The sequence below is a fragment of the Maylandia zebra genome, linkage group LG17, assembly GCF_041146795.1.
Source record: "Maylandia zebra isolate NMK-2024a linkage group LG17, Mzebra_GT3a, whole genome shotgun sequence".
In the NCBI taxonomy this organism is placed as follows: domain Eukaryota; kingdom Metazoa; phylum Chordata; class Actinopteri; order Cichliformes; family Cichlidae; genus Maylandia; species Maylandia zebra.
Genome location: NC_135183.1, coordinates 36295108 through 36321859, shown reverse-complemented (window position 1 = coordinate 36321859; position 26752 = coordinate 36295108). Strand labels below are relative to the sequence as shown.

General features: G+C 37.8%; 1 protein-coding gene across 1 annotated transcript; it reads right to left on the bottom strand.

Annotated features, from left to right (window-relative positions):
* Nucleotides 1–2662: 2662 nt before the first annotated feature.
* On the bottom strand, nt 2663–21428 carry muc5e (mucin 5e). The gene is made up of 44 exons (XM_076875694.1): nt 21380–21428; nt 21058–21102; nt 20683–20908; nt 20034–20163; nt 19866–19929; nt 18121–18203; nt 17739–17934; nt 17437–17562; nt 17221–17341; nt 16965–17100; nt 16799–16876; nt 16640–16709; nt 16400–16537; nt 15758–15907; nt 15513–15607; nt 15150–15282; nt 14766–15009; nt 14592–14632; nt 14381–14469; nt 14079–14233; nt 13866–14004; nt 13459–13563; nt 13017–13211; nt 12759–12831; nt 12483–12652; nt 11534–11690; nt 11131–11235; nt 10906–11047; nt 10753–10781; nt 8867–8941; nt 8498–8704; nt 8126–8367; nt 7832–8018; nt 7532–7754; nt 7162–7334; nt 6944–7013; nt 6265–6374; nt 6128–6159; nt 5832–5985; nt 3937–3974; nt 3709–3816; nt 3371–3410; nt 3148–3256; nt 2663–2948 (listed from the first exon to the last, which is right to left on the bottom strand). The coding sequence occupies exons 1-44, from the start codon at nt 21426–21428 to the stop codon at nt 2786–2788; spliced, it is 5415 nt and encodes a 1804-aa protein (XP_076731809.1). The 3' UTR covers nt 2663–2785.
* Nucleotides 21429–26752: the final 5324 nt, after the last annotated feature.

The following is a 26752-nucleotide window of genomic DNA, read 5'->3' as shown; positions in this document are numbered from 1 at the left end:
AAAATACGTAAATTTTCACCAGACCTGACGCGTGTGCAAAATTTCATGAGTTTTCGAGCATGTTTAGGCCCTCAAACGGCCAATTCATTTGCCGGAATAATAATAATAATAATAATAATAATAATAATAATAATAATAATAATAATAATAATAATAATAATAAACAGAGCAATTACAATAGGGCCTTCGCACTGTCAGTGCTCGGGCCCTAATAATAATAATAAACAGAGCAATTACAATAGGGCCTTCGCACTGTCAGTGCTCGGGCCCTAATAATAATAATAATAAGAAACGGAGCAGATACAATAGGGCCTTCGCACTCTCGGTGCTCGGGCCCTAATAATAATAATAATAATAATAATAATAATAATAATAATAATAATAATAATAATAATAAGAAACGGAGCAGATACAATAGGGCCTTCGCACTCTCGGTGCTCGGGCCCTAATAATAATAAGAAACGGAGCAGATACAATAGGGCCTTCGCACTCTCGGTGCTCGGGCCCTAATTAAATTATTATAATAGCATGCTGGGAGTGCATGTATATCATACAGCTTGATAGTTGGTGATTGGTGGTTTCCTTTAAGGAGGATACTTACCATGCAAATTAGTGACACTAGCTGTCATTTAAACTACACTATATATATATATATATATATATTTTTTTTTTTTTAGAAAGGACTGACTGTGACCACAGTTCACCATGCCATCCACAAATCTATCATTCATTACATATTTCATCAATAAAGTGCTAAACAGCCTGCTGCATATATTACAGTAGTGTAGATTGTAGTTGAAGAACTAGCCTTACCAACTACTGCCAACTACTAAAAAGAATTTCATGTATCATGAAACAATGAATGAAAAAGAAAGATGACACAGGACTGTTGAGCAGCTAGAATCCTACACCTGGTGAAAATGGGAGAACACTGCTCTTTAAAAGGTCTAGAAACTAATTTCCTCAGAATCCAGATGTTTATGGACTGTTGTTAAAAGAAGAGGTGGGGCTACGTAGTGGTAAACATGGAGATGCGTACGTTTTCTCAGTTTATAAATTTAATGTTTTCTTTTGAATAAACTATAAGCTTTTGAGATTTGTGAATGATTACTATACGTCTTAACATTTTCAGAATTTGTCATTTGTAATTTAAAAGGTATACTGAGTTGTGCTCTACTACTATCAAAAGTTCAAAGCTTTTCCTACTTTCTAACCAACATTTAAATGTAGGTGTGTAAAAATGTGTTTTTGATGTCTCAAATGAAAAAGAATATTCTACTTATCAAATACACAATTTCGTTTTCAGCAGGTACCTTTAAATCATGCCAATTTCAAAACTCTCTGACCCTACCCATAGCCAGAGGGTGTTGACCTACAGTCTCCTTGTCTGAAGATTTCTAAACAGCTCTAATCCATGTACCAATCCAACAATCTTTGGAATTCCACTTGACCACTTAATGATAAATGATTTTGTTCATTCAGTCTGACCTTGATAACTTAAGGTAAAGGTTTTCCACTGAAGGCCTGATGGGAGGTCAACGGTTGCTTTGTGTGTTTGAGTAAGTATAACTCAGGCACGATGGAGGTATTTGTTCAAAAATGACCAAAGGTTTTATTGACATTAAGAAGTACCATACTCCAATCTGTGTAAGGTAGGTAAAAACAAGCATGTACTCAAACACGGGTCATCCATGACTAAAGGCTGGCAACTGGAAAAAGAGAATGCATTGAAACATTCAGAGTATTGCCAACACCAAATGCTGGATATTAATAAAGGCTTTAAAGCAAGACCTGGTAGCAATATTAAGACATACTTTTGCACTTTTTCTCAACGGGTTATTATCTGTGGGTAAACTTAATTTCCTATTCATTTAAAAATTGCAAAATGTGAACATGTCTAAATACCTTCTACAGAAACCTTTTGTGAAACATTTAAACTATAACTAACATGTGCATAATTAACTCATTCAAAATGTTCTCGTTCTCTTAACTGGGACTAGTAGGTTTGAGTCTATTACTCCAGTTCTTTCCGACCTGCACTGGCTCCCCATTAAATATCATATTGATTTTAAAATCGTATTGCTCGCTTTTAAAATCATAAATAATACCGCACCCAGCTATCTTACTGATCTCCTCAGCTTAGATCAGCAGGCCAAATGCTCCTGGTGCGACCTAGATCTCGGCTTAAGACCAGAGGTGACTGTGCATTAGCCTCTGTTGCACCCTACCTCTGGAATAATCTCCCTCAAGCTATTTGCGCGTCTGATTCAACTAAATCTTTTAAATCTCAATTAAAAAGTTATTTATTTAGCCTATCCTTCCCGGCTTCCTAGAGCTCGCATGCTGTAATTTATCTTTTTGCTCTGATTAATGTTTATAATGATTTCATTTCATTTCATTGCCTTTTGGCTTGTGTCTACTGTATTCTTGGTTAGTTATGTCTCCCTCCTGTCAATATATTTGTATCTTTTATTGCTTTTATTTGATTCTGTGAAGCACTTTGGCATACCTCTGGTTTTTAAATGTGCTATATAAATAAAATTGTATTGTATAATTTTTAAAAAATACACTGAGACAAATGGGTAGGAATCGTGATGAAGTTTATTATGGAGTTTTTACATTCAAGAAAACAGAGAATACATGCCTTCATAATAGCAAATCATTCACTTTATTTGATATAAAACTGATTCAGCATTTACTTTATATAAGGAACAACATTTTAATACATTTAGTTTTCATGTGACAGTCTAATGGATAATTCTTTCTTTCATCTGAGTTTTATTTTTCAGCTTGAGCCGGAAGATCTACAAGCACAGCTGGTGATGTGCTTGTAGTAGTATTGTCTCGTACTGAGGTCAGAGCAAAGCAGAGTCACGGGCCTCCTCTCTGATATCCAGTCCAGACAGCATGTGTTGCGCTGCTCCAACAGGTCACCATGTAACTCCACCCTGTTGCAGAGGAGAATGGGAGTGGGTGAAAGTGGGATAGAAGAGAGAAACAAAAAATCTAAATTTCAGAAAAATATCCAAAGTTCGCACAGAATTCATACAACGAATCTAGATGCACTTTTCTTTGGTTAGTGATTATGAAGTGAATAACAAGGGCCTCAAATGCATTAATTTGCATCATCACTATTGCTCATCTCACCTTGGCTGAGATTCACATTTCCCCTGACACGCAGGCATCTGCATGACAGTGGTGCAGTTATCTACGGTGATGTTGAGGGTGGACATCCTAGCAGCACAGCCCTGGTTACCTGAAGTTTGAAGTAACAAAGTAGAGGTGGAACAATGTAAAGAGTGTGAAATTAAAATAAATAAATTATAGCTTTCATTTCTATGTGAAATGTTAGATTTAGGGTCTGACTTACATGTAAAGCAGCAGTGTTGGTCATCCCAGATTCTGTCCTCCTAGAGAAAAAGCCCCACAAGTTGTAGACTTTAATTCTTGCGCTTGTTCACACAGTATTTAATTGTAGTTTCTAAGCATCTTTTAAGGGTAAGTCTTTCTTTCTCACAGTGCTTGTTCTGACAGTGTTCTTCTATTGTTATTATGTGACATTTAAATATTGAATATAAATAAATTCTAACACTTTAGCTTTGAAAAGCTCTGCAAATAAATGTAAGTACTGTGTAAAGCTTCACCGATATGAGCTTATTATTGTAGAAAATCAATCTAAGATTTTACAGTTTACTTGAACATTTTTACCTCAGAGCAGCTTTCATTGGAGCAGACTTTGGTCTCAGTCTGAATGCCGTCTTTACTGCACTTCAGTGACCTGCAGGGATGGGCAGGATCTGTCCACTGATCTCCCACCTACATGCACAAAGAACATTTTTAATTTAAAATGAAGAATCAGACAATGGTTGACAATGATTAACAATTTCAATCAATTTAGTACAAAGAGACATTACAATAAAATTCAATGCAGCATACCTTGTATATCTTCTCATTATAACTGCAGGTCTTGTCAACTGAAAAAAAAAGACACGTTTTTATGTGTGTGTTTGACTTTGCTATGTTTTTAACAGCAGACATTTTGATATGAAACACAAGTGTTATTAAGGTTTAACCTAACATTAGTTAATGTGATTTGCAATAAATGTGTGTGCCTAATATTTCATGTCAAAATGTTTCCTAAATGATTAATTAATTAAGAAGAGGCCACTTTAGGCTTCTCCCTCGATACAAGGGGTCACCACAGCAGGTAGCTGCGTTTGAGTTTATGCTGGATGCCCAAATGGGATTTGTGGATGTGAACTACAAACCTTTTACATTCAAATGCATAAATCATTACAATATGGAGCCATCTATTAAACAAATCACCCAAACAAACAAATTAAAAAAACGACAACAAGTAACTGACTCTTCAAATATATTCTGGGTCACTAACAACATCAAAGATGCAGCTTCACACAACTAAAATATATCTGCTAATAGATATAAGGTGTTGTTCTACATGTATTTGTGTATTTGTTACTTGCTCTTCTGCGATGCATTATCACATAATTGCCAGTTGAGATTTGGAAGTATGAACATGTATGCCAAGATATCAGCAGGAATCTCTTATCTCGTATATATGATATTTTTGAAGCATTACCAACAACAAAGTTTGTGAAAACTACTCCAGAACTACTTCTTAATGAATGATGATAGCGATAGGTATGGAAACTGGTATTGGTGGAATCATTCTACCATGCCTATTTTTTAAAACTTTTTGCTGGTAAACTGGTAAAAATGAAGCTTTGGCTTCTAGTTTGGAGTAATCATTGCTGAGAACTAGAGATCACACTTGTTGAGATTAGACTGTATCTAGAGTCAGGGTTAGTTTGTCTATGCCAATTTTTCCCTTTCACTGTCATATTTTCATCATTTTGTGCAACAAATTCCAACTAATTAAAAGCTGAATATTGTGCTGACATTTTGTCCTCGCTTGGAGATAATTTAAATAAAATGGCAATTTATGAAAAAAATCAAAATTTGCAGTCCTGTTTGACCTTATAGTTATGGAATATAATAATTAATTGTTTGTTTTGTGGGGAGGTTTGCAATCATACACTGCAAAATCTCCAGTGTTAAATTGACACTAGAAAGTGTCTATATGTGTCCACTCTTTTGAGTGTTAAATTAACACTTTTGACAGTGTTATATTTCTAACAGGAAGCTAGTCAGTGTTGAAGATTAACAATGACTAACACTGAGCAGTGCTGATTTGCTATCATTTGCAGTGTACTTCAAATATAACTTCCAAATTGAGTGTACAGGAAAGGAAAATACCTGGCGGTTAGACAATGTTAAGCCAGTTCATAATATACCCAACCCCTGAAAAGTAAGTTTACTTACCAGGTAATATTGGAAAATATTGTTTGTTTTTCTACAAAATTACCAAAAAATTATGCAGTGCTTTAAATTACTTATGAAGTACTTAAATTGACTTATAATACAATCATTTGTTTTCTGTAAAAATCTGATTTGTTACCCTCTTGTTCCACTTTACCTACTTTTAAGTATTTGTACTTTATTTAAATATATTGTCATTTATTTTAAATACATTGAAAATCTGATTAATTACAAGTGAATTGCACCTTTAATCATGGGACATATTAAAGATTGTTACCCAACATACTTATTTGATAAGTACGGCTAATGTGATTACCAATTTTAGGAACAGCGCATTACCTTACTTTGTTGCAAATACATTTGACTAAAGCACATGTCATTACGCAAAAAAAAAAAAAAAAATACAGAAATTCTATAATTCTAAAAGATACTGAAAACTTTAAAAAATCAATCATTAACTGAACTAGAAAATATGAAACACCTTTACTTACCACAAATCGCATCACCACAGCAGGAAGTGTTTATCAAAACTGCATTGGGGCCACAGAGGGGAGCTGGCTTAGGAGGTGGTGGAAAGCACTCTTCAGTCATAGTCTGGTTGTTACATCTACACAGTTTGCAGTTGGACTGCCAGACTTCACCAGGCTGAAACACCCATACAGAAATATTTGTAAATCTACACTCAGATCTAATACTAATACGCTTAAATTATTTGAGCTAAACTGTTGATTACAGAATGTGTCACATAACAGCAGCATCCCTGTGGAAATTTGTAGCTTTTACTTACAAGTTTAGGTTCTCCACTTGGTCCTTTGCAATCTTTAGGGAAAAAAGAAAGAAAATCCTTTATTTATCTTCCTGTAAAAGACTTCAAACAAAAATTGTCTAGGTGTCATTGTCATCATCTTAGGCTATACAACTTACAGGAACAAACAGGCAAACAGATGTTTGAGTGATTTCCTGCTCTGGTCAGGTTGCTGGGACAGAAACAACCTGTGCTTTTTTTTTCAAGCAAAGCTCCTGGATAGCGCACGCTAAAAAGCCGGAGAAAAGCATGAAAATGGTGTAAATCTTCAGAATAGTATATGAAGGAAAAACATGTGGAAATTACAAGGTGCAATCAGAAAACAGCTTCCCCAATAAAAATCAAAACATATCTAATTTCAGATATGGGATGGCCAACAAACACATTGTTTCAATGCACCAGACGTGAAGCTGCCAGACACACCAAATTTCATAAGGTATCCCTTAAATGAGATTCCTCAGAAAATTATAGTAAAACTCAGCCTTGAAAATCTTACGTTGATTAAATTCATGGTGCGAAACTCCACTGATTGTCAAACAAGACAGTGAGGTCACATTCAGAACCCAGTGCATTCAAGCATTTACACTCTGGACTCTTAAAAAGTGCTGTTTGGCTCCTTGACATAAAAGTTATTCCAGTTTGACACAGAAGTTGATGCAAGTGGTAAAACTAGTCTAAACCTAGCCTCCCAGGAGGCTTTCCTAATGTGCCTTGGAGAAGACCACAAAGAGATCAGTCTTATATGACCAAGCTGATTAACTTTTTATCTGCATCACACCAAAAGTAAAGTTTCCTAACCCTCCATAGCAGAAGTCATCCAACTTTGTGCTGCATTCTCTGTAAACCAATCCTTCTGGACATGGCACATCTGAAACACGATCAAGGACACTGACGTTAATAATACATCAATTTAAATTAGAACTTGCAAAGAAAGCAAATTTATTCATAAATCACTTAATTTCTAGCTTTACTGGTTTGCCATGTTAATTGTAAGACAAAAAAAAGACGATGCATACCACAGGTTCCATTAGTCAGTCCTCTCCAGTCAATACAGAAACCGAAGCTTTTACATTCTCCTGCAGCTTGCTCCAGAGATGAGCAAGAACCATTTAGGTTCCTGCATGAATCAAACTCACAGTTCTTCTTTTTAAGGTTTAGATCCACGTAGTTGCTGCAGTTTTCAAAGACACTGGAGAAATTGAAACAAAGTGAATTTAAGAATATTTGCTGAAATTATACACAAAGAGACAGAGAGCCACACACTATTACAATTAATAATCAAAATAAAGCAGTATATAACATGTAGATTTATCATGAAGTACACTTGAAGCAGTTTTAACACAACAAATCCATGATTAGTAGGCTACATTCATGTGTGGACCTTACGGGTGGAGTAGAAGTTCACATAATGGGTTTGGAGGGCAGGGAGGCGGAGGTGGGGGAGGAGGTACTGAGGTTGGCCCAGGAAGACAGGGTACATCCCTTGGTGCAGAATTACAGGCAGGCTTCAGAGGATCTGGATACACCCAGTCATAGGCCGTCTTATCACAGCAGCTGTCATCCTCAATCTGCCCTCCTTTACGAATACACGATGCTCCACCACACACACCTGGAGGGAGAATTGATAAGTGAGCTCTGATAAGCTTATACTTCTAACACACTTCTAGCACTCCATCCAGTACTCACCGCATTGTCCCTGGGTGTTATTGACGAAATGCTCCATGGCCAGGTTCACAACCAGGGTATAGGATGGAGTGAGGGAGACATAAGAACGAATCTCTGGGAGATGAATTGACACCATGTACCCCGTGGTCTCAAATCTGAAACCATTCTCCTCATATGGTGGTTGGACTGTCACATTGTTCAGTGTAGCCTAAAGTATAATAACATTATCATCAAAATTAGCTGTCTTTCCAGTGAGTATTCTCAGTTACAAACTGCTGTATAATTACTGAATATGGATGCATGATGAAATCCTACCTGCACTACAAACAATTGTGTGTTGATGTTGAGCGCAGCTACATTGTTTTGATATTTCAGAATGAGTCCTTTGGCACAGGAGCCTTGCAGGCCCGGCACGCAATAAAAGTTGTCCACAGCAATGGTCAGATTATGACGTGGTGACTGCTCCTCCACCAAGACGTAGGAGCACTGATCCAAGAAATCAAAGGGTATTCCTTGGAAAGAAACATAGTGGGGATCCCCAAACAGCTCACAGTGACCTGGGAATGGATAAAAACACAATTTGGATTTCAGCTAAAAATAAGAATCTGTCAAAATGCCAACCTGAGCCAGCTGCACAACTCTAATAATGACATTCTGGGTTAGTCAGTCAGTGGTATGGTCACTTACAGTCACATTTCCATGTTTCACAGCATCCATCCGAGACCTTTACGGCCCGTTCTCTGGGACAGGGCAGAGCTGTAGACTTTGGGCAAACCACTGGGGTCAACTCTATCTTTCCACCAACACAGTGCTTATCAAAGCAGTCCTCTGACCATGTCTCCCCACAAATCCAGCTTTTTTTACTCTTCAGGTCTACACATCTACAGACTGGTGCTGTGGCAGAAAACAGGGAACACAAAAATACAGAAACATTGATTAGGTTATTCTCGTGAATGACTACTATGATCATAAATGAAAATGTCTAGTTGGTAGTTAGTTAGGTGGTTGTAGACATAGTAAATATTGTGGGAGCTTCTGTGCTGGTAGCAGTCATACCTGACGTTACAGTAGTTGTTGCATTGGTTGCAAACGTGCTTGTTGGCCGAAGTGTTCCAAATGTTGTGGGAAATACTGCCAGAGATATAATATCGTTTAGGTTACTCACATAAACGACTGCTATGATGATGAATGAACAGTGCAAAACAGATACATAACATTTACCTTGGGAGTTGTTCTGAGGTGGTGTTGTTGTGATTGGGGGTCCTGTATTAATTTCGGGTGTGGATTCTGTATTAATAGATGAAAATGTTGTGGTGCCTACTGAAGTGCTATGGTTTCCCATTGTTGTAGCACCTGTTTCTGTTATTTCTGTTTGTCCAGACGTTGTCACAGTATTAGTTATCAGTGGCGACGTAGATTTAGATGTTGTTGATTCAGAGTGGGAGGTAGTAGGTTGGGTGGTTGTAGTAAATACAGTGGGAACTTCTGTGCTTATTGCTGTCAGACCTGAGGTTACAGCAGATGTAGAATTGGTTGCAAAGGTGCTGGTGGACTGAAGTGTAGTGACTGTTGGCTGCGTATGTTTTGTCGATGGTGGAGGTGTTGAGACATATGTTGATATAACTGTGTTTGTCGGCTCTGATTCTGTGGCCCGTGTTGTTGAAGCATTAAGGAATGAAGTACTTGTAGGTAGGTAAGAGGTTGAAAGTACTGTACTAGCAGATTCAGTGGGAGTCTCTGTTATAGACTCTGTTACTGTTGTAGGGTGTGTCGAGTGAGTTGTGGATGTTGAAGAAGTTGACAGTGATGTGGAGAGTGTGCTGATAGTAGCTGTAGTTGTGTTAGCTTCTGTAGGGGCTATTGAGGTAATGGTGGTAGGTAAAGTAGTTGTTGGTTTAGTGGTGTAAAATTCAAATGACCGATTGTTACCGGTCACTGGATCACTGGTAAAAGTCGCCATTGTTGTAGCAGTGGTGGTGGACCCTGTGGTTCCAGTTGTAGTTTTAGTAGTTGCTGCAGATGTAGTAGTGGGCGTTATTAACCATGTTTCGCTGGTACTTGAAGTAGTCGTAGTGTTTGGTTCAGAGGTGGTGGGGGACCATGTTACAGTAGTAGTTGAAGTAGCTGTAGTTGTTGGCACAGGAGTTGTTAATATAGCAGAAGTGGAGGGCATTGTTGACCATGTTTTTCTAGTAGATGAAGTTAGTAGAGAGGTAGCAGTGGGTGTCGACCATGTTTCAGGGGTAGTTGAGACTGTGGTAGTGGTAATCACTGGTGTAGTAGTAGTAGTAGTTGTTTCACTTGTAGTTGAAGCAGTTGTTTTGAGAGATGTTATTAGTGTGGTGGTAGTTGTGGGCGGAAGTGCTGTTGAATTAAAATTGATAATAAGTGCAATTATTAAAAGAAGGATCCATAAAAGCACATATTATTTAAAAATAATAATAAATTTCAATAATATTTCCTTGTATTCTCTATCATTACATTACATATGTTTGCCTTCACTAACGTTTTTTACCCATTATCACTCCCAACTCCTCACATGTAGACACAATTGATCCCATACACATCACATTTTAACATGCTGGGTATTACTTTGTATTTCAGCATAGAAGATAATTTGATAGATTTAAATAGTAGTCGCACAATGTCTGAAATAGAGACAAATTTTCTCTGCTGGTTTGTAATGTAATGTCACTCATGGTTACCAAGGAAATGGTGACAAATCTAGTTGAAGATGAAAATCCAAATTCTCTTTTCAAAATGTGGATAACATGTTTTTCTACAACTAGCCAAGTTATGTTGCTCCCTGTGCTTTTACTATCTCATAGCCCTGATTGGTCAGGAGTCCTGAACAAGCACCAATATGTTGTGAGTTAGAATTGAAAATGAATTGTTTTATCGGCCACGTATAGTACACACATGAATGTATTTTTTATACTTACGGCATTTAATTGTTCCATTTTCACAGGAGCTGAATAAAATAGGAGAGTAAGAAATAACCAGCCGTCAGTGTAACTAACAACACAACTTCATGACAATTGCATGGAAAATGTAGATATTTGCATGCCATATATATTGTGAATGTGTCAACTTACCATTCAAAAGAGTTTATTTTCACCACTTGTCCAGGTCGTACAGTCGTGTCATTAAAATAACAAGAGCAGTTCCTCAATGTGGTACAATCACCAGTATTCTCATCATAGTATGGCTTTTCCTTTGGACATCTGGGGTAGCAGCCTTTTCCAAAAAGTAAATATACTCAGTTGTTTGTGCAAGCTGAACTTTAACATGTTAGACTATAACTGAGAAACATTGGTTACCTTCCAGCTTCTGAGTGAAGTCTTTGCCACAGGTCAGAATCCTACCACAGGCTTCATAATGCCAGCTACACTGGCCCTTTTCATTGTAGTAGTCACAGTAGACGGCTAAGATGTAAATTATCACAGTTTATGTTTTGTTGTATTCAGTGTTTTGTAACCTTCAAAAAACATTGATCGCATCATGCAGATTGTTGTACATATCCTTTGATAGTGCCATATCTATTGTCGCTCATGAGTATATTGACAATAACTAAAATACAATAAAATAAAACTGAATTTAACATTAAGCAATGCAGGGTGTGTGTTGGCAAGAACTGAAGCACAGAAAAGAATTTATATAAGCTGGACTGATGATTGGCTGACGACATGCACACCTTATGTGGGGAAAAATCTTAAAACTTACGGCACATATCAGGTGTCCTCCAATCTATGCAGACGTCCTGGTCACTGCAGGCCTCTGCATAAGCTGCCACAGCTGTGCAGAAACCCAGGAATTTCCCTTCAAACTCACAAGAGCAGGATTCCTGCACACAGGCATGGTAGTAGGGCTCTGGATCCACCTGAGGATCAGTAAACATCAGAGTTGGGAAGTACCTGACTGCAAGTTGTACTTCAATCACAACAAAAATGCAGATGTAATGTTTAACTTTTACTGGCATTAAAATCAGCACAAAAACTTTCATCACGTGGCTTTCCATGGTTATTGTAATGTGTGGGTGGCTCAGAACCTTTATCCACAAAGTATATTATAAATTCTCGTGAAAAGTTTATGTGCATAATAACATGCCTTTTTAAGGGGCATGTTTTGGAACAAATTTCAATGCAACACCATCAAAGGCTGGATGCTGATGGCTTAAAGGTCTAGACAAGCTCCTTTTTGTTCACAGTTTGTTGATGTTGAGCATTGTTTTTTAATTTGTGCTCCCTTTCATCTACTAGTTTTCATTGCCCTAAGCAGTGCTTCTGGATATCCATGTGCACCAAAGTGGTTTTCCTTGCTGCACCTAGAAATGCCTTTTAAGTCTAGGAACTCAAAAATTATTATAATGTTTGCATTACAATTGTTATCAAAAAGCTGTGGAGGAGGGTTTTTTCTCCTTTTTTGCCCAGTTTAAAGATATTTGTTAGGAAAGTAAAAGCAAGAAATGTTATTTAGTTTAATCAAATTAGCTGCAATGCTTATTAAATTTAAAAGAGAAACTGTAATCTAATACATTTTGACAGCAACACTGGTATCAAATTTTCACCGTATACAAAATAAAAGTCCCAATCCTCTCTTTGCGACACTCTGCTTAAAAAGTAGTTATTTTTAAGCAAGCACAAGCAACTTGTGTGCAATGTGAAGAACATACTTTCAAGTGACAGTCTTTGAAGGTGCCTCCTTTAAGGATCATACAGCGCCTCTGGGCCCAGGCCGAGCAGTAGGAATTGCGTTCACATGGAAATATCTCAGTGGTCACATCAGTACAAGGGGGAGTTGCTGCCTTCCAGCTGTTGCCAAAGGCCATTGGACTAGAAACCACTAAGAACAGAGTTTTGTTTTTAGTTTGAGTGTCACAGGTAAAGTGTTGGTGTCACTGCAAAGACACCACCCCTAACAAAAAAGGAGAAAAAACTGACTGGTTTACCTGCTGAGCCACTTATCTGCAAGTCATTCAGCTCATTGGAGTCAAAATTCCCACAGAGGCCACACACTCTGTTCTGCAGGTGAGACGGTTTGAAAAAGAAAATGAGTATAAAAAGTACACAGTGGATATGTTATTAATTCAGTTCTGCATTTTTGAATTCTACTTCTCTCCTTTTCAAGCTTTATAGTGAGGATAACAGTATTCTACTACACAAGAATGGTCACGTTTAAAATCCTTCTTAGCATTTTTATTACTCACCCTCCAGTCTGGATGAAGTTCTACGGTGATCCGGGTGTGTTTGTCCCATATTAGAGTTAGACCTTTGCTGGGTACTGAGATTATGATATAGAGTCCCACTGTGTGTATTGTGTAAAGTGGATCTTGCTGCAAAGTCCAGCCTTTTTGGATTTGCTTGGTCACTCTCATGTCATTCAGGATAAGGGTGACTTTGCTCTGGAAGAGCAAGATAGAAGAACAAGATAAGGGATTATTTTACTGGTATATGGGCAGCTACCTCATAATGCACACCATTAATTCTGCAGCAAGTTATGTTCCATGATTCATGAACGACTTGAGTAAATAACCATCCTTTGACTGAGGTTGATCATTTCCAAGTAAGACAAAAAATACACTAATAAAAACTAGTATAACATGACCACCAAATAAAGGTCAAGGAATATTTAGGGATAGAGCCACTTACCTGTAAGTCCAGTATGATGGAGCGTGAACAGGTGAGTGCCTCATCACAGCAGGGCACACTCTCCACTCGGAGAGAAAAGGTGCCGTTTTGACTTCTGCAGTAATCCTGAAATCGAAAAGCATGGTTAAAACTTCTTTATTATATGTCAAAAATCATGCATTTTGTTGTAGTTATGAACAAATGGTTACCACCATGACTGAAAGTCAACAGCTACAGTTTTTGTAATAGATAGAGAGAGAGAGAGAGAGAGAGAGAGAGAGACCTGGACTTTGTGAAAGTGTATGACTTATATCTCCTACATCATGAATCTGCAACTTTAAAAATAGAATTTACATATCTACATTATATATAAATTTTATATCATGCATGTGAACACATTCATGTTTTGTGATTTTTCTGGCTCTCACCTCTACAAGTGTATACTGGCAGTGACCACCAAAGCGATACCATTTAGCGTCAAAGGTCTGATAATGTCCATTTCCATAGACTTGACATGTCCCGGGACACGGCTCATCTGTGCAGTCCCACTGACCCTGACCACAGACACTGCAAGATAAAGTCATAACACTGAGTTTACAGAAAAACAAAACTTTGCGACTGAACCGGTAAAGTAGCGTTACCATTTTTTACAGTTGGTTTTAACAGTCTCTCCTGCCCTGAAGACTTTACCACTGTAGACACAGGTGCAGTTGTCCCTTGATACACAGTTTCCATGGTGATCTTCATATTGATCATGAGGACAATAACAGCCACTCTCACAAGTCACACTGGCAACCTGAAAATCACACCAACCTGAAAATTACACCTTTGTGAGGAGCAAACGTGTTTATTCTAATAACTAGTCACCCTTTAAAAAAAAAAAAAAAAACTAAAGATGAAGCCACATTTACATACAAATGGTAATAATTATAAATATACATACCAGTGGTTTGCTGAGACTGTCGCAAGTTTTCTGAGCTGTGTTAACTGGGTATTCTGAGCAGTGCACGCACACCTTTCCATTCCTGCAGCCTGATGCGAACAAATTCATGTATTAAATATATTTCTGAAAGTTTGATATAATAATATGTTTACTGCCGTGACTCTTGCTCATATAGCAATGTATGTCTAGTACAAAAATATAATATATTTACCACAGTCCTTGGAGCACTGCAGTTCTCCATTCTTACAGTTGCTTTTGAAAACACAACATAAGATTAATAAAACTGGAACCATTGTATTTATCATACACCATCAGTTTCATGCTAATACAAAATGTATTTGATCAATTTGAAATTCCTTAAAAAAATCTTTAATGATCAACTCACCACTGTCGTCCATCGATAACAACAGGCCCTGGTGGCGTTATACCGCCGTGATGAAGGCATACACATTCAGTCTTTGGTGTACAGATTTGTCCTTGGTTCAGGTGGGTTCCTTCTGGGCAGCCACAGCCCTCCACGGGAGCATCTTCCTGCCCACAGCGAGGATCAGGAGCAGACAGGGAGCGGCATGTATGGTTGCAAGCTCGCACATTGTAGGAGAACTCTTGGTTCTTTTCACATGTCAGTGCTGTGACAAAAATATTTTGATTCACATTTAATAATCTGCTTATACAATGCATCCTGCAAAAACAAGGCAGAAACTGCCTACATAAGACTATAAGTCGTGTGCAGTAAAAGGAAAACATATTTGCATTTTTAAATGCTTACAGCAGTTGGTAGCCTTCCTCCAGTCACCAAGTTCAACTCCAAGACTGGCACATGCTTTGGCATAGTTGCCCAGAGCAACACACAAGCACTGGACCAAATTGGTACCACAGTTACAAGTTCTTAGGATGCAAGCCTGTAAAAATATAGTCGAAGAGTGGAGTAGAAATATATGCACCGGGGTAATGAGTCAAACAAAAATGTATGCATCTGTATGATCAACATGTTCGCCTTAAACTGGTTTAATTTTATATGCATAATGCAGGTTTAAGTTTTCAACTTGTTATAAAGTTATAAATCAATATGTCAGCACGAGTTAGCTTCAGCAGTTTCTTCAGATTTGGTTGAGTAGTAAAACAATCTTACCGTATGGAACTGATCAGTTGGGATGTAGCCATGGCACTTTGCAAATATCCCAGCTGGGTTGTTCAAGACCGAACACTTTTCATCAGCAAATATTTCTGCAGAAATACATCAAATGCTAAAATAAGTAATGATTTTGCAAAACAATTTAGTATAAAACAGTTTTCTGTGTGTTAAAGACAAAATATAAAAGCATCTTCTCATCTGTGAATTTATAGGACAGTCTACTTTATATGACTGATTGATACCGTTGTCGGTATTAATGCAGGTTGGCGGTATGTTCGGTGTACAACGGCCCACGCTCCAGGACAGCGCAAAAGGTTCAGGTGAGTTCTCGATGATCCCGCTGCTGCTGGTGAAGTCATCTGTGGTGTCCTTGTTGTTGTTGCCACAGAGACCTGAAAGACAGACTTATTATTTTGTCTCAGATTTTTAGAACATTTCCTGCTCGGCAGCCTCCAGTTTGCATAAATACATTTTTATGGTAGAAAATTTGAACATTTATAATGTTTGCTGTGAAAACTGCACATATTTAACAACTTGTAATTTAAGTGCCATTTCTAGAATTCTGTTATATTTGGGTTTTTGTGGTACGGCTTGAGAATTTAAGTGAAAATAGCATTTTCTTTACTTTTGTGACTGAGAATTAAAAAGTATTCTGTATGTCAAAATTTCTGCTGTGAAATCTTTACACAAATTGGAAGAACTGAGCAGAAGGCTTGGTTGTTTCAAGACAGAATAAAATGCTTGTTAAGCTACAAAAATCACATAAAGTTTAAAGTTTGAACTAGAACATTTTTCTGTTTTACCAATAATTTGACAGTTCATAAAATAAATCATGATAAAAGTAATTCCAGGTTTAGTGTGTATTTGTAGACTAATGTACTAACCTGAAATCGTGCCTGTGTGTTTTCCTGGTGGTGTAATGTAAAGTTGGATTTCAGGAGACACCTGGACTTGGATCTTCATACCAAAGGATGTATGGACTTCAACATACATAGAGGACTGCCAGAAAACCAGGGCATGATCTAAAAAGTGAGAGAAATTAGTAAGAGATTTGGTGTTTATGTATCGAAACCATTCAGTATATATTATGAGGCTAGCAGACTAACTAGCATTCTTTTACCTACCAGACTGATGAAGTTCAGTAATTTCTTGGTCTTCAAATTTAACCATGCTGCGTGTGAATGTGTACATTTCCTGCAAATTCCAAATGATGTGCATAATCAGGCTCATTTTTCCTCACTATTAATTGATTTGATAGTTTGTATAGTGTGTGGGATATATACCTGGAAAATCTGGAGAACGACTGTTTGTATAGATGCATGCTTCCCAGAAAATCCAACATTTATTGTCCAGTTTAAGCCCTGCATGTGGTCATGAAAACAACATAGCATCACAATCATGCACAGTCGTCCTAATGTCACATATTTGTGCTGTAGGCTGTGTGTTTACCTGTGAGGCCACATATGTGCATTTACCAGGAACAACATATTTTTTGCCATCGAATGTTGTTACAAATTGCCCTTCAATGTCACATCTGCCTAGGCAGGAATTCTCTGAGCAATTCCATCCTCCACCATCACATATACTAAGGACAAAAGTTTAAAATGTGTTTTAAAAACTTCTAAACACTTTTATGATTCTAAAGTTAAGGGTTTTTATGTATTAAAATTCCAGTATTATTTTATTTTATTTTTTGGCCACTTACCATGCCTGACACTTAGTGTTACGTCTGTCTCCAGTTAAGTAAGTCCTACCAGAGAAGACACAGGGGCAGCTAGGCACACTCACGCAGCGGAAGTCTTCTGTGTGATCATCAAGCACCTTACCTACAATATAATTCAGTAAATTTTTGATGATGAGTTCTGATTAGTTTCATGTGACTTACCAAGGCAAAAAACAAAATACAGTTCATAGTATTCACCCTTTGGACAGACACAAGTGCTGGTGATAGCCTGGCTGGAAAAGCTGGGGTTAGGGTTGGAGCAGCTGGGAATAAATGCATTACCCTCTTCTTTATAAACCAGGTCTCCAGGACACGTCGGCTCAGCTGCATTCATAAAAACAGAAAGGTAAATCCATCATGAAACTAAATGAAATGTCAGTTAGAATTCATCCTTTATCCGTAAAAGCTTAAAAATCCATAAACAAACAACTTTGCGACTACTATTATGAAGCTTTTAACCCTCTTTAAGACTTTAAGAATGATGATAAATGATCACCTACCACATTTGGTTATAGCTCTCCATTTCTGCCACACATAGCTTTTGTTTCCACAGTGCAGGGCAATCTCTTTGAAGAAAGCACAGCGAACGTATTTGCTGTTTTCAAAGCTGTAAATGTTCTCTTCACAGAGTTGGATATAAAATGGTGTTTTAACTTGCAGACACTCCATAGTGTAAGAAAAGAACTCTCTGCATACCTGCAAATATCATTGGAGGAACATTAACATTTTAGACTAACATCTTTTGTACGGCAACATTTATACAATATGATTATATAACTGATCGATTCCTGAAAACATGAAAACAAAAACAAACGAATAAAGAAAAGTGGATTTAAACTATGAAAATGATTGAAAAAAAAAACTATTGTAACATCAGCTTACTTGGTTAGTGACAAAGACAGGATCTCGCGTTTGACACGTTTCCTGGGTAAGCTTGCTCTCTGTTATCAGCTGCTGCTTGTTGCCTGTTTTCACAAATAAAATGTGCATTCAACTTTGAACAAAATATGCAAAAACAAATGTTTTATATTCCTAGAGATTGTATTTATCTTTTTTCATGAAAGTATGATACATAGAATTTTTAGAGCAACATACTGTGCTGGAAGAAACGGATGACAGCAGTTAGGTAGGGTCTTGTGCATGTCAGTAAATTAATACCAAATTACTTTCTGTACCAATTACAACATTGCTGCAGACTGAAACAGCCAGAGTGCTGGCCAGACTAGAGCCCAGAACACTGAACAAACAAGTGCATATGGCAACAAAGGCCCAAAGTTGAGCAACTGAAAACTACTTAAAGCAAGAATGAGAAAGTATTTCACTTTTAGAAGTTTTCTTCTTTTTCTTCTTTTGAAATGGCCTTCCCAAAGACTCAACCTCAATCCGACTGAATATGTCTGGACTATGCTTAAAAGTCCATACCAGGAAACCAGAGACGAGGTTGTATAATGTATGTAAAACTGTCCTAATTTTCCTCTTATTTACATCTAGCATAACCGATACTATATATTAATTATAATTACTATTGAATTAAGGCCTATATTAACCGCTATTTCAATTATTTCTGCTACCACCAACATTACCATACCAGCTTTATTTATAAAGCACTTTAACATAAAACCAGGGTTCACAAAGATCTGTACATATACAAATAGCATAAACAAACACACAAACAAACAAAGAAATACATAAATAAATAAATAAATAAATAAATAAATAAATAAATAAATAAATGAAATCAAACATGTTAAAATAAATTGAGTCAACCTCTTAAAAGAGTGCCAAAGGCTTCAGCAAATAAATATGTTTTAAGAAGCGTAGCTTTATTAAGATGGGCTTTGTTTTGACTAATTGCCTCAAAGGACAAAAGCTAGATAGATCTTACACAGCTCTGACCTGGCTTTCAAGTTTAAGATCTGCCTTCATTTTAACTCCCGGATTAGTGATGATTGGTTTAACATACTGTGCCAGGGAACCAAGATCCGTTTAGTGGTCTCAGAAGTGCCACAAAAAAACCATCACTACTGTTTTATGCTCAATAAAATGCAAAAAGTTCAAAGCCATCCAGGCCCTTATTTCATCAAGACATTTAAGCAAAGGGTCTACGGAGAAACCATTTATCTTTTTAGGAGGGAAATAAATCTGCGAGTCATCGGCATAACAGTGGAAAGAAATCCCATGTTTCCTGAAAATAGAGCCAAGGGGTAGGAGATATAGGGAGAAAAGAAGGAGGCCTAAAACTGACCCCTGTGGTATCCCACATTGAAGAGAAGCAGCAGAGGACACAAACTCCCCAAGTTTCAAAGAGAAAGTTCGCTTTGCCAAATAGGATCTGAACCACTGCAGTACAGCACTCATAACACTGCTCCAAACGGGAAATTAACATTTATGATCCACTGTATCAAAACCAGCTGTTAAATCTAAAAGCACGATAATAAACCACAGTCACCTGAGTCAGTTGCTAAAGACAAATCATTAAAAACTCTTAAAAGGGAAGATTCAGTAGTATGTAAAGCTTTAAAACCAGCCTTTTCTTCACTTGTGTACAATATTGTGCTGTTGCTTATGTTATTAGACTTATACTACAGCTATTAGTTGTTAGTTTATTTGTGCTGTAGGTGACATACTTGTTACGTTGTGTTTTCCACACAGTCCAGTCATGTCAGTGCTCAGCTCTTGCTGCAGCTCCACCTGAACAGCAAATCACATAGAAGCTTCAGGAATTCTTCTTAGGGATTTATAGATTCTGTACATTTGACTTTGTTTAGGCTTTCATACATTATGTATCCTCTTACCCACAAACTGTCTATTCCTCCAGGTACACTATGCCAGGTGACAGAAAGTGGAAGCAATGAGCTCCTCAGTCTAGTGTAGATGCCGTACTGAAAAATATGCTGGTAGGTGTGATCGTATGGAAGGGAGACACTGTAAGAAAATACACAAGGGACACCTGCTCAGAAATGATCGGAGGTCTCACTTCTTCAGTTTTGGAAAATAAGTGAAAAACAGGAAATAATAATACAAAACAGCCTTTGCAGAGAGTGAGAGTATCTAGCGAATAGAATATCGTGTGTTTTTTCATTAAACTCAACCACAAAGACAAACACTTAATAATGCACAGTGTCCCAGGGCCAGCGCTAATAATGAACTAGCACTGATGGTAGAAGTGCTGAAATACCTGCGAGCATGATCGGCTTGGTTAGGTGGTTGAGTATGAGTGACATTTGAGTTAATGAACTAAAGTGTCTTTGGACAAAACACTTTGCTGGTGCCTCACATGCTTACGCTAACTGGTGTTCTGGAGCCAAAAAATGAGTAATTTAAGATCAGATGTTAAGAAACAAGGATCAGATTGTGTCTCGTGCAAATGGTATTAGGTTTCAAAGTCAAGCAGTTTTCTTCAAATGAAGCACTAACTTAGTGGATCCATATTTGAGGACAAACCTTTTCTTCTCCACCAGGATGCTTCCATTCTGCAGAACAGTCCGGACTTTGTTCATTGTGATCTCGACTTGAACCAGCAGCCCGCTGTCTCCTCGCCGTATGGTTATGTCGTATTCCACACGATTGTGGGTGAAGCGGGTGAGAGTGAACGGGCAATTGGACCTCACGTAGTAACCCAGGCCTTTGAAGGGCTGGACGACTCCACTGCCATACGTCCTGCAAGTAACTGATCATGGCAAAGTTAAGTTGCTTACAAATTTATCGTTCAGAGATGGACAAGGGACCAAGTAAAGTAATGAAGACTGTGTAATTACTGTAAAAAGGATTGACTCTCTAAAATTAAGTTATCAAGCGACGACACTGACTTATACTCACATTTCTGAGTTTCTTTTGTTGTCACTGATCCACCGGTCCCAAAAACTGAGAGGTAAGGAAAAAAGACAATGTAATAACACTTTAACAACAACATTCAATTACAAGGAAAACTCCTTGTAAATATGAAAATACAGTGCATCATACTGTAGACAGGACAGTATACATCAACATTTTTTCTCTAATGTTTTTCTAAGATAAGAAGGAAAACCATAGTAATGCATGAAATCAATATATAACAAATATTTACACTGCTTTGATTTGTTACTTATTCTGCTTAAAATAATTAATTAATATTCAAAATATATAAATAAATGCATGGTACCTGAGACCAGTAAAAAACAGACAGACAGCATCCGTTGCTGAGGGGTCATTTTCTTCTTTCTGTGCAAGTGCAACCAGGAGGATGTGCCCAACCACCCCACTCCGTCCCTTATATATGCAACGACCATACATACACACACACTGCATGAATCACCACCACCACAGGGATGTGTGAACTAACATGCACACACCTGCTTCTTTACCAGGAAACTAAAAATTTCAAAGAAAATATGGTCATTATGTGATAACAAGGAAATTAATACACAATGCTGAAAAAACAGCTCATTTAAAGCATGCCATTATTCTATAATATAAGGTTACATCAAGAATTCAACAATTCCCTGTACTGATATATATTCCTATGGGAAATTGCTAGTGTTGCGTATCAAAGAATTTGGCAAAGGAACCCAAAAAGGAATTGGTTCACAAACAAGCTAAAAAGCAGAAACTTAAGACTTTAGATCTTGTGTTTCCTTGTTGAGCAGGTGCCACAAATTAGAAGTGCACAAATCCGTGGGGGTTTTTTTTACATTTCCTAAACTGGAAACCGGTAATTTTGTCATGATTCATTCCTTCAGCAAAAAATAAGGTACTTATTACCTTTCTTAAATAATAGCAATATGTCAACTCCATCCTTAATAGGTGAGATATTAAGTATTGCATTATGTACAAAGAGGGATGCCTACTTTTGGCAAACTTCACCAGTGTTGAAGGTCAATACACGACAAACAGAATAGAATGAAAAGTGAGCGCTGGTAACTGATGAGAGTGCATGAACCAGGATGTAGTTAATTATTTTTCATTGCTAGATCGGAGGGAAAGCACCACAGAATCACAGAGATGTCCATCAGATCACGCATCAGATGACCTCAATAGGTCACGTAATAGGGTGAGGCAAGGTCCCACAGTGGTTTTAACCTGATACCTCTAGTGGTAATGACCCACACGTTTTTTCACTGCTTGGGTCATGTGGACTTAAAGAAGTCTAGTCACTTTCTTATCCCAGCAGGTAGAATGTGAAAGGCAGTGCACACTCTTAAAAGGTTGCCAGTGTTTTGCAGGGATGCAAAACTATTCAGTGGTAAATATATTTTTCTTTTAGTTACTTCCTGTTGTACTTAGTGAGTCAGTTAGAACTGCAGAAGTTGTTTGTTTTGGGGGGTTTTTTTGAATGTGCACTCTTCTCCATTAAGTGCTTTAGCCAAGTTAACATATGCACAGCATACTCATCACAGGTGGAACCAGGAACACTGACTAGCTTTGTTCCTTTGAAAACCAAACACAGCCACTACGTATTAGACCTGTGCTTTCATGTAATGACAAGTCACAATGCCTCATCTGCACATGATCCTGGAACTTGGTAATCTGGATTTAAATGTATTCTTGATTGCTTATAATTGCTGTTAATAACACCTCTGCTGTTTGCAGGTACCCAGGCCACTTGGCTTAAAAGGTTGTTCAAAATACTACGGTCTCTTTCCTGTTTTACTCTTTTTGAAAATTCTTCACACAAAGACTAGGGATAGAGTTCTCTTCATTCTTTCCTTTTGTTCCTGTAATTCTATAACTTTACTTGAGCTAGCCTATCCATTCTAGTGCAAATACCATATACAGTGGTGTGAAAAAGTGTTTGCCCCCTTCCTGATTTCTATATTCTTTGCATGTTTGTCACACTTAAATGTTTCAGATCATCAAACAGAATTAAATAGTAGACAAAAATAATACAAGTAAGCACAAAATGTAGTTTGTAAATGAAGGTGTTTATTACTAAAAGGAGAAAGACTGACACAGCTGGTCTCAGTCAAGAAATCTCTTAAACACGACCTGCCTGACAAAGTGGAATAGATGAAAAGATCCTCAAAAGCCAGACATCAAGCAATGAAAATTCAGTAGCACTGAATCTTAACGTGGCTGAGTGAATGTACGGAAACCAGCTTGGACTTTCCCACCAACTGAGTTCAGCGAAAGTGGGAAACAGCATCTCCAGTTCCATCTCCCTGTTCATCAGCTTCCCTCAGGGCTGTGTCCTGAGCCCACTGCTGTTCACGTTGCTGACACGTGCATCACATCATCAGATGACATAACAGTGGGACAATAACGACCTGTCCTACAGAGAGGAGGTGAATTAATTGGTGGACTGGTGCAGTGTTATGAATCTGTTCCTGAATGCCGAGAAGACCAAGTCCTCACCATCAGACCTGAACTCTTCAAAACACAGTGCTACCTGTGTGAAAAAACGGTAATTTTTTCACATAGGGCCATATAGGTTTGATTTTTTTTTCACTTTCATGATAAACACATTTATTTAAAAAATGCATTTTGTGTTTATTTGTGTTATCTTTGTCAAACACCTTTTTACTCTTTGCTGTTTGTATTTTTGATCTCACCAGTTAAACTTTTTAATTAAGACTTGGTCAAAGAAGGAAATTTCTCAATTATACTAAAGAAATAAATAAATACCCAGAGAAAAGATACTTTAAATCAGGACATGTGTCTCCATTTTCTGCTGCCACCTGAGGCTTGGCAATGTGACAGCCTATCGCGATTTGTCATCTGCATTTCTTGCTGCTGGAAGCAAACAGTGCACTGGTTAGATCAAATGGAAACACAGTGAAGAAACAGGAGAAGCAGAGTTGTAAACAATGAAAGGAAGGTGCACAACTCAGGGTACTCGTTTGTGCACATCTTAATCTAATATTTTCTCCTTAATAACCATTACCAAAACAAATCTTTCTGGTATTTAAATAATAAGATTGATGGTGTTGAGTAGGGTTTGTTTTCATGGTTTCTTTGTCTCCATTCTTAAGTCATTATGACACGTTACAATGTGTAGGGTTTTGTCCATATAATATTAAATTGCTTAGCTAATTATAGGCCAATCTCCAAACTTCCTTTCATGTCAAAAATTATAGAAAGAGTAGTTGTCAAACAGATTGTCTGCAGAGAAATGCCTTATTTGAAGAGTTTCAGTCAGGTTTCAGAGCTCATCAAAGTACAGATTTAGTGAAGGTTACAAAAGATCTTCATGTGGCCTCTGACAGTGGACTCATCTCTGTGCTTGTCCTGTTAGACCTCAGTGCACCTTTCAATGCTGTTGACCATAAAATTCTATTAGAATGGTTAGAGGATTACAGGTACTGCGCTGCAGTGGTTTGTATCATATCTATCTAATACAGAGGTTCCCAAAGTGTGGGGCCCACTGAGCCATTGCAGGGGGGGAACAGTGCTTGGACACTGCTAGCATAATTGACAGGTTTTTGACGGGGCTCCCACGCAAACGCAAAGCAAGAGATGAAGCATCGCCAAATATGTTTCTAAACCAACTTCATTTCAAAGCTAAAGACTAGAAAATATGGTGAAGCATGTCTTCCCTTTGGCTTCACCTCATCAGAAGACATAGCATACATTTTCACTGCTATGCTGATGACACCCAACTCTATCTATCCATGAAGCCAGATAACACACACCAATTAGTTCAACTGCAGGAATGTCTTAAAGACATAAAGACCCGGATGGCCGCTAACTTTCTGCTTCTAAATTCAGATAAAACTGAGGTTAGTGTACTCGGCCCTGAAAATCTTAGAAATATGGTATGTAAGCAGATTCTTACTCTGGATGGCATTACCTTGGCCTCCAGTAATAGTTTAAGGAACCTTGGAGTCATTTTTGACCAGGATATGTCCTTCAATGCACATATTAAACAAATATGTAAGACTGCTTTCTTCTATTTGCACAACATCTCAAAATTAGAAATATCCTGTCTCAGAGTGACGCTGAAAAACTAGTTCATGCTTTTAGTACTTCCTGTTGAATCCAGAATTCAAAATCCTGCTCTTCACATACAAGGTCTTAAATAATCAGGCCCCATCTTATCTTAATGACCTTGTAGTACCATATCACCCTATTAGAGCACTTCGCTCTCACACTGCAGGCCTACTTGTTGTTCCTAGAGTATTTAAAAGTAGAATGGGAGGCAGAGCCTTCAGTTTTCAGGCCCCTCTTCTGTGGAACCAGCTTCTAGTTTGGATTCAGGAGACAGACACTATCTCTACTTTTAAGATGTGGCTTAAAACTTTCCGTTTTGCTAAAGCATATAGTTAGGGCTGGATCAGGTGACCCTGAATCCTCCCTTAGTTATGCTGCAATAGGTGTAGGCTGCCGGGGGATTCCCATGATGCATTGAGTATTTCTTCTTCAGTCACCTTTCTCACTCATTGCATAGACCTCTCTGCACTGAATCATATCTGTTATTAACCTCTGTCTCTCTTCCACAGCATGTCTTTTATCCTGTCCTCCTTCTCTCATCCCAACCAGTCGCAGCAGATGGCCCCGCCCCTCCCTGAGCCTGGTTCTGCCGGAGGTTTCTTCCTGTTAAAAGGGAGTTTTTCCTTCCCGATGTCGCCAAAGTGCTTGCTCATAGGGGGTCATACGATTGTTGGGTTTTTCTCTGTATGTATTATTTTGGGGTCTACTGTTCTTGTGATTTGGTGCTGAATTCAAAATTGGTATTACTTATGGTGCTTCTTTTGAGTTTCCGATTAGTCATGCTAATTATTTTAACTTTCAGAGAAAATGTGCTCATTAAATATTCTTTCACTAGAAGGTAATTGCTTAATTTGATATGATGTAGCCTAACTATTCTATAAAGTGGCATCATCTATGGCAGGGGTCAGCAACCTAATTCAGCTCTGAGATTAATTGAGCCTCAAGGCTCAATTAGCTGGGGACAAAAAGGTAAATTCCCTAAAAGACACATTTCTTGGTTTGTTCTATGTAACTATTGTATATGCATGGAAACCCTGTCTCATTATTGATCTTCTTCTGTAATCGGTTCAATCACAAGTCATTTTCAGGCCATGTTAATTCTTCAGGGACACCGTTGTCCACGTATTGATCCTCTGAACTCATGAATGCTTTAACTGCTATGCCATTCTGTGCACTGCAGCTATGTTTCATCAGTGGTGAAGGACAATTATAGGGTTTGAGTGTATGGAGAAGATAAACTGGTTGGTATGGGTCACTGATAAACCTTTTTTTTTTAGCTTCAAGCAGACAGATTATGACACATGTATTGCCAAAATAGATTAATTTAGATCAATCAAATTGTTTTTAAACAACAATCAACATTTAAAGTGAATCAGAAATTGTGCAAATGTAAATATTTTAATAGTTACAGAGTTGATTCATTAAAAATCAGCTGATCCTACTTAATTTCAAGAGCACTGAAATATACTCTGCTTGCTTTGTGGCGGTGTTAAAGCTAATCAGCAGTACAGATACTATAATCCATAAAAGTGGATAGCAGCTGACATGTACAACATCATTGTACGACTGTCTGCGCTTGGAGTTCTTCCACCTGTAATACAAAGCTACT

What these genes read in the sequence shown, in the direction of transcription:
- muc5e (XM_076875694.1), bottom strand. Translation starts at nt 21,428, where the DNA reads ATGACCCCTCAGCAACGGATGCTGTCTGTCTGTTTTTTACTGGTCTCA. An exon ending in TCGTTCTCCAGATTTTCCAG is followed by an intron (nt 16,710 to 16,798) that starts GTATATATCCCA and finishes TGGAATTTGCAG; the next exon opens with GAAATGTACACATTCACACG. An exon ending in ACACACAGGCACGATTTCAG is followed by an intron (nt 15,908 to 16,399) that starts GTTAGTACATTA and finishes TCTGTCTTTCAG; the next exon opens with GTCTCTGTGGCAACAACAAC.